Source organism: Excalfactoria chinensis, chromosome 1 (assembly GCF_039878825.1).
Source record: "Excalfactoria chinensis isolate bCotChi1 chromosome 1, bCotChi1.hap2, whole genome shotgun sequence".
In the NCBI taxonomy this organism is placed as follows: Eukaryota; Metazoa; Chordata; class Aves; order Galliformes; family Phasianidae; genus Excalfactoria; species Excalfactoria chinensis.
The window spans coordinates 48,640,389-48,651,711 of NC_092825.1; the positions used below are offsets into that span (position 1 = coordinate 48,640,389).

Genomic DNA, 11,323 nt, shown 5'->3' on the forward strand with positions numbered 1-11,323 from the left:
CATCTATCCATGTAAAAAGTTGTTTTCCCTCCAGTTTGTAATCTCCCTTTAAATACTGAATGTCCCAGTGTCCCAAAACTTTCCAAGCACAGATGTGACACAGCTTTTCAAACCTTTTTGACAAATGGACTAATGTCAAGCTCAGAATTTCTCTTAGGTAGTTGCATCCCTTTTACCAACAAACTGCCCATAGGAGGCTTTGCAGTGCAGCTACAGCCATCTGTCCATGGACTGCAGATATACCCTGACACTTGCTAGGATAGAATCTGGGGTTCGAATGTGGCGCACTACCAGCTCTACCAGCAGTGCTTCATTTGAATAACACTGGCCTCTTTCAAGCTGTAAATGCTGGGCATTTTTCTTCCACCAGTATCATTCTCTAGATGCACACATAGCTACTTCTATTCCCACTGAGTCTCTACCTCCTGCTTGACCATATTTCTGCAGCTGCCTGCCCTTTCCAGCTCCTACCGCTGCTGTCCCTGTAGCAGCCTTTGTGACTCTCCCTTCTGTCCTCCCTGACCCCTATTCCCTGCATTTCCATATCCCATTCCTGCTCTTGCAGAGGACTCAGTGGGTTTCCTCCCCCTCCCTTTCCCTACCACCCACAGAGGGAACACCTAGTACATCTGGTAGTTTTATGCTTCTGACACAGCCGCGAGGCTTGGAAACTTTCCACGGTTGAATGTTTTTGGGTTGCAGCCAACAGTGAGTGACGGATAGGAAAAGTGCTACACACCTGAATGGGTCGACTGCAAAAAACCTCCTGTGGCTGCGGCAGCACGAAGGTCACCAACCTTTGGAAAAGCAGTTTCCCTCGGCATTCCTTCTTTCAAGAACAAGCTGGCTGAACACCCACTGCTCTTGGTCTAACAGGCCTCCTGACAGACCTGGAAATTCTAATTAATTCTGTGTCATCCCTTCCTCTCTCAAGTGTGCCTCTATCTATCTGCCCATCAATTCAGGCTGAAGACATGAACATGTGCGCTCTTTTCCAGGCATAGCAATGCAAGCTGGGGAAGGAAGGAGGAGCTTCAGACTCTCATTCTTAGGAGTGAAAGGAAGGAGTAGAGCTCCATGTCTCTTATTTCTGAAGGTGACTGCGTCCCTCTCTTCGTTGCTTAGCTCTAAAACCCTTCAAAATCCCGAGGACAAGATGAAGGATATCTATCAGCAGTTCTCATAGGCTGCTTTAGCACAGAATGGAGAGAGAGAAAACGATTTGTGGGGACTCTCTTACACGACACTTAGCTCTTATAGTAGCATCGGGATAAAGAAAATTCATTACATCTTCCGATATGTTTATTCCTCTTCATGACAAACACATAGATACACCTAATGCTTCTTTGTACTAGTAATTCAGGAGGAGATGAGGAGGGACAGGACCTTATTGCTCCAGGAGTGGTAGAACAAGCAGCCATGGGGTAGATGCTGCTTCCAAGAGACTGCTTATTTCACCACTGACACTGAGGGATAGACCCATTAGAGCTGGAAAGACCAAGATCATCCAATCTAACCTCCAGCCCATCCCCACCATACCTACCGACCATGTCCTCAGTGCCACATCCACATGGTTCTGGAGCACCTCCAGGGACAGCAGTTTGGTGCCCCCAGACGTTGGCTCGGATGGGGCAGGAAGGCAGTGGGTTGAGACATGAGGTACAAAAAGAAATTACAGCAATAATCTCCCAAACCACAAAGTCATGTATGCTCCGCCTTCAGCTAAGGGCCTCACTGCAGAGCTGCGGTGGGAGGGGAGGAGGAACCAGAGGGCGATTGAGTGAAGTTCCCTCTTCCACTTCCTCCCTCCCTGCAACCTGACCCCTTGCTCCGGCTCAAGGTCTGATACCCAAATTTGCCCGTGTCTACCGGCTGTTTGCCTTGACCTGGCTTTCCTTTGCCCCAGGCACTGTCCTCCACCACAGGTCTAAGGACATGCAAGCCATCAAGTGTGTCGTGGTGGGAGATGGGTATGTATCCCCTTCTTTTTCTGTGGGAGGGAGAAGTGGTGATGAGGGGTGAGGAAGAAGGTTGCTGCTTTCTGAGTCCTCCCCAGCTTCATTTCCTAACTTTTACATCTTTGCATTGCATTTCTTGCTCCTCTTTCTTCACCATGGCAAAGAACTTGGCTCTGAAGAGCCTGGGGAGGGAGGAGAGTGTGCTTTGAAGGGCATTTGCAAAAGTGGAACTGTCACTCACAGGCCTGACAGATCTGGCTCACACACAGAAGGCAGTGGCTTCACTGCCAGATTCAACCTATGGGTAGGAGTAGTCAGATTGAAAACCTGAGAGGTGCAAGCGCCCTGCTGCAGGGGAATGGCTCCTTGAAGGCCATCTGCTCACTGGGGCTGGCCAAAGGAAGATGCAGAGCTATGGTGCTGATGAGATATCCTCCAGTATCTGCACATTCAGCCTTTCTTAACGTGCTGTCCCTTCTTTAGTGTGTGGCGAGAGAATCTGGTGATGTGTTTCTGTGGGCACAAGAAGGGGGTTGCAATGAGATGGGTGTAGGTTTATACCCCTTGGAGGCATGCACTGTCCGTGTCCCATGACCTTTGGAAATCAGTCTAAGCTGACAAAAAGTGAGGCAGTGCTGCTGGGGACCTGGGGGACAAGGTCTGTGGATGGGTGGGATGAGTGGATGAAGGGAGCAGAGTCCAGCAAGGAGCAGGTCATCAGGCATGGAGGCGGTTAATTCATTTCCTAGCTGGGAGCTGGCCAGAATGTTATCTGGGGCAGCTATCAGGCAACAGACGAAGAGACATTTGCAGCAGCTCTGCTCCCCACAGTCACTTCCTCCTTCAAATCTACCCCATGGAGGAAGCAGTTTGCAAACAACAATAGATGTCAGTCATATTCTCAGGGGCTGGGGCAACAGGGTTGGAGGAAGAGACAGGGAATGAGAGAGTGCTGTGTAAACATCATTACATCTTGGAAAAGTCCCCCAAAGGGTCAGGCTAGAGCTGGAAGAACAACAGTACTGGGCATTGATATGTTGCCCTGTAAACCCGCGGGTTGCCCTCCACATATTATGCAGACCCTTTTAACCACCCCTCAAGGCAGCATTCCTCTTATAACACCACTAACTCCACTACACGTCCTTCTGACTCAAATCCTCCTAAATCTTTTGTCTGCCCTATAATTCTGCTTCTCTGTACACTTCCCCACCCTCCAACTAGTTGTCCTGTCACCACCCAGAGCTCTGTGTTTTTATTTCACCCCCTTCACCTCCCTCTCAGCCAAACCAGCCTTGTTATTCTCCACCAACTCAAGCCTACTGACCACAGGACATTCTGCCATCACTTAACTAATCCCTCACGGTCCCCCGTAGCCATTCTGGCCTCATAGCCATCCCCATCACATATCACATATCACCTGCCTCTTAGCTCTCCCTGAGTTCAGTCACAGGAACCTGCTTTGCCATAACCTTCACCCCTTTTTGTTCCTCTCAGTTCAATCACACTAATTCAGAACCATCCCTCCTTTCCATGCCTAATCACCCCCTTGGCACCACAGGTCTTCTGAGCCGTTCTGCATAGACTGAGCCTCCATGGTCATCTACAACAAGAGCTAAGAGGGAAGCTGGGGAAAGAGAGGGGGCTCAGTGAGGAGGATATAAGAATGGGAGGTGGCAGAGAGAAAAAAAAGCATCAGAGCATGCTGAAGAACTGTTTCATCTTCAGCTGCTTCACAGTGTGATGACTGAGGCAAGTGCCTCACCACCAGAGCAAAGATGCCAGCGGGGCATGTCAAGGGCACACCAACACACAGAGCCACAGCTCTGCAAAAGGAGACTTTGCAGGTATGGATGAAAAGCTTGGAGGTTGGTTCATGGCCAGATGGAGTGTCTCCACCAGTGCTCTTGCCCATTCTGTCTTGTGCTGCTACCCTGACTTATTTCTCTCCACCCTGATGCGGTGTGTGGGTGTGGGAGGCTGAGGAAGAAGGAAGCACCAGCTACATGTGCAAAAAAAGTGTGAGCAGCTTCAGTCAGCCACAAGGAGAGGCACCTTACTGGTGGCTTGCAGCTCTTGGTAAGGGTGATAGTGCAGCTTGCAGTGGCTCATAGATGGTGCAAACTATCAAGGCTGCAGACAGCTGAGAAGCTTAGTTCTGACATTTCTGCACCAAGACATTGTGAGGCTATTCTGGCTGTGAGTGTGCAGCACTATGCACACATTGGAAAATGGGCTCTTATCCCCACCTGGATGTAGTCTAACTGAACAATCTTCATACCAGACCATAAAAACAAGCCTTTGTGCTCAAAGACAACCAACTGCTCTGGGTGACATCATATCTTCCTTCCATTCTGCAGTCAAATCTATGGCTATGTGCTGTCTAGTCTTGTGAATGTGTTAATCCTTCCAGAGTTCTCCTAACAAACTTGTAGCTTTGAGTCATGGGAGGGTTTCTCCATCTCACCCCTGTAAGACTACCTGTATTACCATTGTTTCCCAGCTATGTTTTTTATTTCTCTTCCAGAGCTGTGGGGAAAACCTGTCTCCTTATCAGCTATACCACCAATGCCTTCCCAGGAGAATACATCCCCACTGTGTGAGTGACATATCTGCAGTCTGGGGGTGGGGGGGAGGCAGGGAAAGCAGGTTATAAAGGAGTGTTGTTGCAAACCCCCATACCAGCAGAGGAAGAGAAGCCAAACCAACATGACTTCAGGTTGTCATTCACCTTTCACCAGAAGCACTTACAAAACCAAAGTATAAATGGAACACTTGGAAAACATGAATTAATCCAAGGGCCTACATGCCTGCCAAGTTTACAAGTCGTAGATGGAGTCTACTCCACCTACTCACCTCCTTGGGAGTGGCTGTGAAATAGCCATGTGTTTGTGGGCTGCACACAATTTCTCCTCATGCCTGAGACTTGTGGTTGGAGATGATGATGAAAGGAAGCCATTTTGTGCTCCTTGCAGTAAGGCTTATCTCACAATGGCAGTGTGTGTCATGAGCAAGTTCAAAAAGTCTTTTCGTTGCTTCCTTCCTGTCACTGGTTTCCCTTATGAAACATGAAAAAATACACCAGAAACAACAGAAAAGAATCTACTCTTGTCTTGAGATGTGCAGAGTAAAAAATTTTGCCCCATCCCTCTTCTACTTTTTGAGCCTCAGTGTATGTCTCTGCATTTCAGGTTTGATAACTATTCTGCCAATGTGATGGTTGACAGCAAGCCTGTAAATCTGGGGCTCTGGGATACTGCTGGACAAGAGGATTACGACAGGCTGAGGCCGCTCTCTTACCCACAGACGGTGGGTCACACTCCATGCTTCTCCTACTCTGGTTCTCCTTCAGATTTATTTCCTTTCCTTGCTGCAATATCAACTTTTGCCAGACATCAATGGTAGGATTGTTCCCTTCTTTCTTTGCCTTCTTCTGCGAATCCCTATGTTGATATACAATACCTGGAAATCCTAAAGGTTAAAGATATCAAAGGGTGTTTTGAAGCCCTCATCTACACTTCATTACTGAGAAGCAAGGAAACTGAGATACTCAAAGACACTTATGAGTCCAGCTGACACTGGTTTTAATGTGGGATAGCTGCTTTACACAACCCTGAGAAACAGAAGCCATTCTTAAGAAGTTAAAGTGGATGAGGGAATTTAGGAGCAGGGGCAGGAGCTTTCCACATTCCTGTGAACTCCTATTCTGGCTTCTGACCTTTAAAAGAGTCAAGATTTATAAACATGTATTTGATCTGCTGATGCCTCAGCAAAGTCCAGTATTCTAGCAGAACAAATGGGTGATCCTCCCCACCTTCCATGGAGGATATTTTTACTAGAAGTCTCTTGGAAAGCACAGAAAGAATCTGCTGCCTCAAGCATTGGCTTGAAGGTTGCCATTGCAACCAAAAGGGCTGGAACTGAGGCACTGTTTGTTTCAGCTATGTTTAGCTGCATGAGAGTTAGATGGCTTTATGTATGCTGGCTGCCTAGGCTCCTTCTGCAGACAGTGCAAGCACGCCTATTTCTCAACAGCATACTGGTAGCTAGCATAGGACATGTGTCAAGTCTAGGTGGGTAACACTTTTCTGAGGTGCTTGTCTCTGGTGGCTGTAGAACAATGGCAGAGGGCAGAATGGGCCTGGCACTCTTGATTGAGATAGCTGAAGTTGGATGAAATAAATATAACTCTGACGAGCTGCTTTGGCTTTGTTTTGTTTTCAATTGAAGCCTAAATTCTGCCATGCCCAGAAGTGCTTATCCATACTGTGCCTCTTTTGCCTCCTGCGTGTACACTTTTGGGGTTGAATGTCATTTTGTCTCAACAACAGGCAATGACAATTATATGGTGTTCTTTGAGAAATGAACTGGATACTATCAGACTGTTTCCCATACAAATGAATATGCTTACCACAAAAACCCCATCCTCGTAGCTAAACACTTGTCTCTTCTGATAGTGGTGGCTATGGTTACCATGAGTCAGGAGACTAAATATTCTTCCCTCCCCTAGAGGCAATCAACAGCAGTCTGAACAGTGTCAAATGGTGAGAGACAGCTTTCCCCAACATGACCCGTTTTGGTGCCCACCCAATTTTGCTCACCCCTCCCTGCCTCCTGTATTGCAATCCCATATACCCATTCTAACTCTGTACCATGGTTGCATGCCTACAGGATGTCTTCCTGATCTGCTTCTCCCTTGTCAGCCCAGCATCTTATGAGAACGTCCGTGCTAAGGTGAGACAGAGCATCTTTGTCCATCAGTGGGTGAGGAGAGTGTCTTTGGTGTTGGTCCTGCAAAGAGTTGACTGTGGATGGAGACTACTAAGGGGATGTCTAGAGCTAGAGGGGTAATATTGTTTTCGGCATATGTTAGAAGAAATTGAATGTCAGCCTGCTTTTCTGGGTCACCTCAAAGAAGGTGGACAACCCCACTGAAGAGTTATTATTCTCCTTGATGGGCGACTCTGTGTGAGACCACAGGCTTACGTTCTGATGGCACCTTTCATCCAGTACTGTCCATAGGATATGAAGAGCTGGTGTCCACATCCTTTGTATAGGAAGCGAGGGAGGAAGGAGAGTTGGAGAAAAATATAGTGTTTCCTTCCTACAACTCCCAAGTTCCTCCTTGGGTTTCAGAAAGCTGTGAGGGATAGAGAATAGCTTATGCTTTCCTTAGTAGATTGTATTTAGCACTGTCTGTCCTTTCACTTCTCACTATTCCCTGCACTGTTGTCTGAGTTCCCGAGGAATTCAACTCATGCTTTGAGTTCCATGTCTGTAGACCCAGGAACAGGGGGCTAGTCTGGGCCAGGCTGTAGTGCCCAACACTCAATGGAAGGGCATCATGGAAAGACAGTGTCCTGTTAATATTTTTTAAGGATGCCCCTTTATTTCACCCATGCATGTCCTCTCTTGTCTCTGCAATTTTACTCCCTCATTAGTGGTTCCCCGAGGTGCGGCACCATTGCCCCAGCACTCCCATCATCCTTGTGGGCACAAAGCTGGATCTTCGTGATGACAAAGACACCATTGAGAAGCTGAAGGAGAAGAAGCTTGCTCCTATTACGTATCCTCAGGGTCTTGCCTTGGCCAAGGAAATTGGTAGGTACTTGCAGGCAACACCAAAAAAAGAGAGGCAGAAGATAAGGGCTTCCACTCAACCTTATGAGGCTTCCTTAGAAGTATATCTGAAGGGGTCATGGGGCAAAACGCACTTCAGGAGGCTCAGGAAGGAGATGTGCTCCTTGAGGAAACATAAACAACTCAAGCCTCTGTCTTCTGCCTCTCTCTAGATGCCATCATAAACACACACACAAATATGCACTCACATAGTCTGCTCCCCTTTTACTCTGCTATTTCTATCTGGGCCAATATTTTCCTGTGAAAGCCACAGCTGCTGTGTGGGCAGAGGCCTTCCGGAAATAGGCAGAAGTCTGAGTTTTCTAACATCTCTCAGGAAGAGATGCAACAACAATTTCCTCAGATATCTGTGTCTCACCCCCTTCTCTGGGCATCAGCCTCCTCCTGTGTTTTGGGACACTGCACAAGTGTTTGTGCCAGGTAACCCCTTGTCCCAGCTGTGAAAGAGAGGATGAGGAATATAAGTTGAAGGATGAATTTTCAACTGATTGTTCAGAAGAGAATTTGAGAAGCCAGGATAGCATAGCCAGCATCGCATTGCATCTGACTATGGGAGTGGGGAATAGGCAAGTCCTGGTCTTGTACAGCCAAAATGGCTTTGCCCTGAGGTCAGGATTGCCTGAGTCAGAGAAGTATGCCCTGACGGTGCTTTATGGATTTGGTCACATGAGTTGTGTTTATTCAGTTTGGGCAAGAGCCAAGTGCCTTGCTCTGCAGCACAAGATTTCTGAGAACTGGGAATGCAGAGCTCCAAAAGTGAGGTGCTGTGTGATGTAAGATGCCACCAAAGGTTCTTGTGACCAATCCGAATGATACTCGAAGCATGAGGAACCTGAGATCTCATCTCAAGATGTTTAGGTATACACATCAGGACATACATGCAAAACAGGCACTGAGGGAAGAGAGTGCTGTGGCTGTGAGGTGATTGGAGCCAGAGTTGTACCGCTGACACAAACACACGCCTCTCTCTCAGCTTGACAGCAATCTGTGCTATTCCTCCTCCTCTTGCATGGTTCTGAGTCAGCACCATTCACAGCAACCTTCTGCATACCCAACCTGCCTACCCCCATTTCCTCTCTTCCCACTACAGTACCTGCTTTTCTCCCAACAGACTCTGTGAAATACCTCGAATGCTCAGCGCTGACACAGCGTGGCCTGAAGACAGTGTTTGACGAGGCCATCCGAGCAGTCCTCTGCCCGCAGCCCACCCGAACAAAGAAACGAGCATGCAGTCTCCTCTAGGACAGTAAGTGTGAAAGGGATCCCTGGGAAAGACACCAGTGGTCGCATTCCTGGGGGATTAAGGCAAGGTTGGATGGGGCTCAGGGCACCTGAGCTGGTGGGTGATGTCTCTGCCCAAGGCAGCGGGTTGGAACTAGATGATCTTTAAGGTCCACTCCAACCTAAGCCATTCTATGATTGCTGCTCCTGAACCCAGGTGGTTAGGATCTGTCGTATCTAGTGGAACCAGCCATCCTGCTTAGGGGCAGGACACAATGCAGTAGGATGGAGACTGTGGGCCCCTTGTCCATTGCCTACCCTTGTGCAGGTTTGCACCCACCTCTTGGTTCAGGGAGGCCTAGGATTTCCTGTCTCTGCCCTCACAGAAACTGTCACCTTCTGCCATAGAAGGAGCAGCATCCGCATTGCCCTAATGATGACCTGCTGTGAGCTATGTAAAGCCATAGCCTTTATCTTAAAAGAGAGCAAAAAAAAGCTGTTCCTTATTTATGGGAAATTGCCCAAGAAGCTCTTCCTCTTATAAATCCCTGCTCAGCTCAGGGGATGTTTTTTACTGCTGTGCATTGGCAGACTGCAGCTGGGCCCCCAGGACAACTTTGCTCCTCGTGTTGTCCCTTCTTGCCCTTCCCCTTCAACTCAAGGATGTAAGGCAAAACTGACCAGAGTCTGAGGACAAAGAGGAACGAGATTTTTCTAAGCAGGACCTGGCCCCTTCCTTCTCCCCCGCTACAAGGGCAAAGGGAGGGAGAGCAGAAATCTGACTGTTTTTTGTTTTGGCTGCAGGTCCCGGCCCCTCATCCTGATGCCAGGCTCTGCCTCACATGCAGGAGAGCGATGCCTCCACCATCCCGGAGCTCAGTACCTTCTGGCGGTCACTGTGCTTTTTACTTCTGCTGGCTTGAAAGACTGTTGTGGGTCTTTGGCACTGGTTTGTCCATTTGCACAAGTCCCTCATGCCCCGGCTGCCCTATCCTCACCACCCCTCAGATCACACAACACAGTGAGCGAGACCCAATAAAACAGACCAGTCCATATGCCTTTGCCATGCCCATGGTGCGAATGTTATGTTAGCTAAGACAGTACGGTGGTAACACTTTGCCTTTTGCCCGGTGTGTTCACAGGAAAAAGTTTTCTCCTCCCCTAGCATGGCTTTCCCTCCTCTGCAGGAAAGGGGACACCCAGCCCCAAACTGCTCTCAGTTTGCAGGGTGCTGGGGACACCCTTTTACTGCAACATGTCTGCATGAACACTGCTGGTCGGCTGTCGTAGGTGGTCATATCAGTACTTGCACTCAGTCACACTGCCAGGCACAGGCAGAGCGAGAACAGAAAGGGGGAGAGCAGAAAAAGATAAAAAATACAACAGAGGAATGAGTCACCAGCCTAGACAAATCGCCTCCAAGTCACTAAAATTAAGCTGGAGAGAGTGGTCCCAGCGGTACAATGGATCTGGCAGCTGTGAGCACCTGCCTTGCTGATGCATTGCAGGGACTCTGGAAGCAGAAGTGCTATGGGGTGACTGCCACCACCACCACTCGTGGGTGGGAGGAGGGCTCCGGGTGAGATGACTGGCAGTGCAAAATCCTGCAGTCCTGGGAGGGCACAGGGAGCTGCGGAGTCAATCCAGCTTGCCTCTCTTGGTTGCAGATCTGCTGCTGAGTTCCAAAGGCTGTGTCCTGAACAAGTGGGTGGCGTGGGTTGTGTCAGCAGCAACACACCATGGCAAAGCCTCTGGGGTACCCTGCTGCCAGGAAAACTTCTGTGAGTTCAATGCATGGCTGTGTCTGGGTACAGCAACTCAATGCAGTGATATGATCCAGACAATGTTTTCAGTTATATGGTCTGATTTTTTGGATGGTTCTTTGTGGAGTCATGAGTTGGACTCAGTGACCTTTATGGGTCCCTTCTAACTTGGGATATTCTGTGATTCTGTGGTTCTATGGAACTCTAGCCACTGGTATCTGCAAAGCAGCCCTGGAGGACATCCTGCAGCAGCAAGTTCCACAGATTGCACATGAGCTGTCAAATGAATTGCCCAAGCCTGATTTAAGGTAACATAAATTGTGTCAACACTAATCCAGAGAAGCAGAAAAAAACATCTGGGCATGTACCTGTGGGAAGGCAAGGGACAAAAAGCCTTTGAGACTGGGACCCAGCCTCCCTTAAGCACTGTAAACATTACTCAAACCACTGAATTCCCACTCACTCTCTGGTTTCCAAGCTTTTACCATCATAGTGCACTGAATACTCTGTCCCCTACTGCATGCGGTGATGCAGAGAGTTTCATGCTATATGCATGAAACAAAACTGGCATATCTGCCTGCCACTGGGGAGGCACAAGGTGAGCTCTCCTTCCAACACAGCCCAAGCAGCTTACAGAGCCCCCATTGAAGCTGCTGAGGATGGGACAAGGCTCCAGGCTTGCAATCAGGTGGAGACTGGCCTCTACTCCCAGGTAACTGCGATAGGATGAGAGAGAATGGCCTC

General features: G+C 48.6%; 1 protein-coding gene across 2 annotated transcripts; it reads left to right on the forward strand.

Annotated features, from left to right (window-relative positions):
* Positions 1 to 1,804: 1,804 nt before the first annotated feature.
* Positions 1,805 to 9,869, forward strand: RAC2 (Rac family small GTPase 2). Of its 2 annotated transcripts, XM_072333711.1 has the most exons (7): positions 1,805 to 1,970; positions 4,483 to 4,554; positions 5,147 to 5,264; positions 6,627 to 6,689; positions 7,397 to 7,556; positions 8,707 to 8,841; positions 9,621 to 9,869. In XM_072333711.1, the coding sequence occupies exons 1-6, from the start codon at positions 1,936 to 1,938 to the stop codon at positions 8,835 to 8,837; spliced, it is 579 nt and encodes a 192-aa protein (XP_072189812.1). In that variant the 5' UTR covers positions 1,805 to 1,935; the 3' UTR covers positions 8,838 to 8,841; positions 9,621 to 9,869. The 2 variants fall into 2 exon arrangements, with proteins under 2 accessions (XP_072189812.1, XP_072189819.1); XM_072333718.1 differs by lacking the exon at positions 9,621 to 9,869 and having other exon boundaries at positions 7,397 to 7,560; positions 8,707 to 8,829.
* Positions 9,870 to 11,323: the final 1,454 nt, after the last annotated feature.

Bases quoted from the DNA above. Each gene is read 5' to 3' on its own strand.
- RAC2 (XM_072333711.1), top strand. From the start codon at position 1,936: ATGCAAGCCATCAAGTGTGTCGTGGTGGGAGATGG. The intron at 4,555-5,146 runs GTGAGTGACATA...TCTGCATTTCAG, and splicing joins GGAGAATACATCCCCACTGT to GTTTGATAACTATTCTGCCA. The intron at 6,690-7,396 runs GTGAGACAGAGC...CTCCCTCATTAG, and splicing joins ATGAGAACGTCCGTGCTAAG to TGGTTCCCCGAGGTGCGGCA.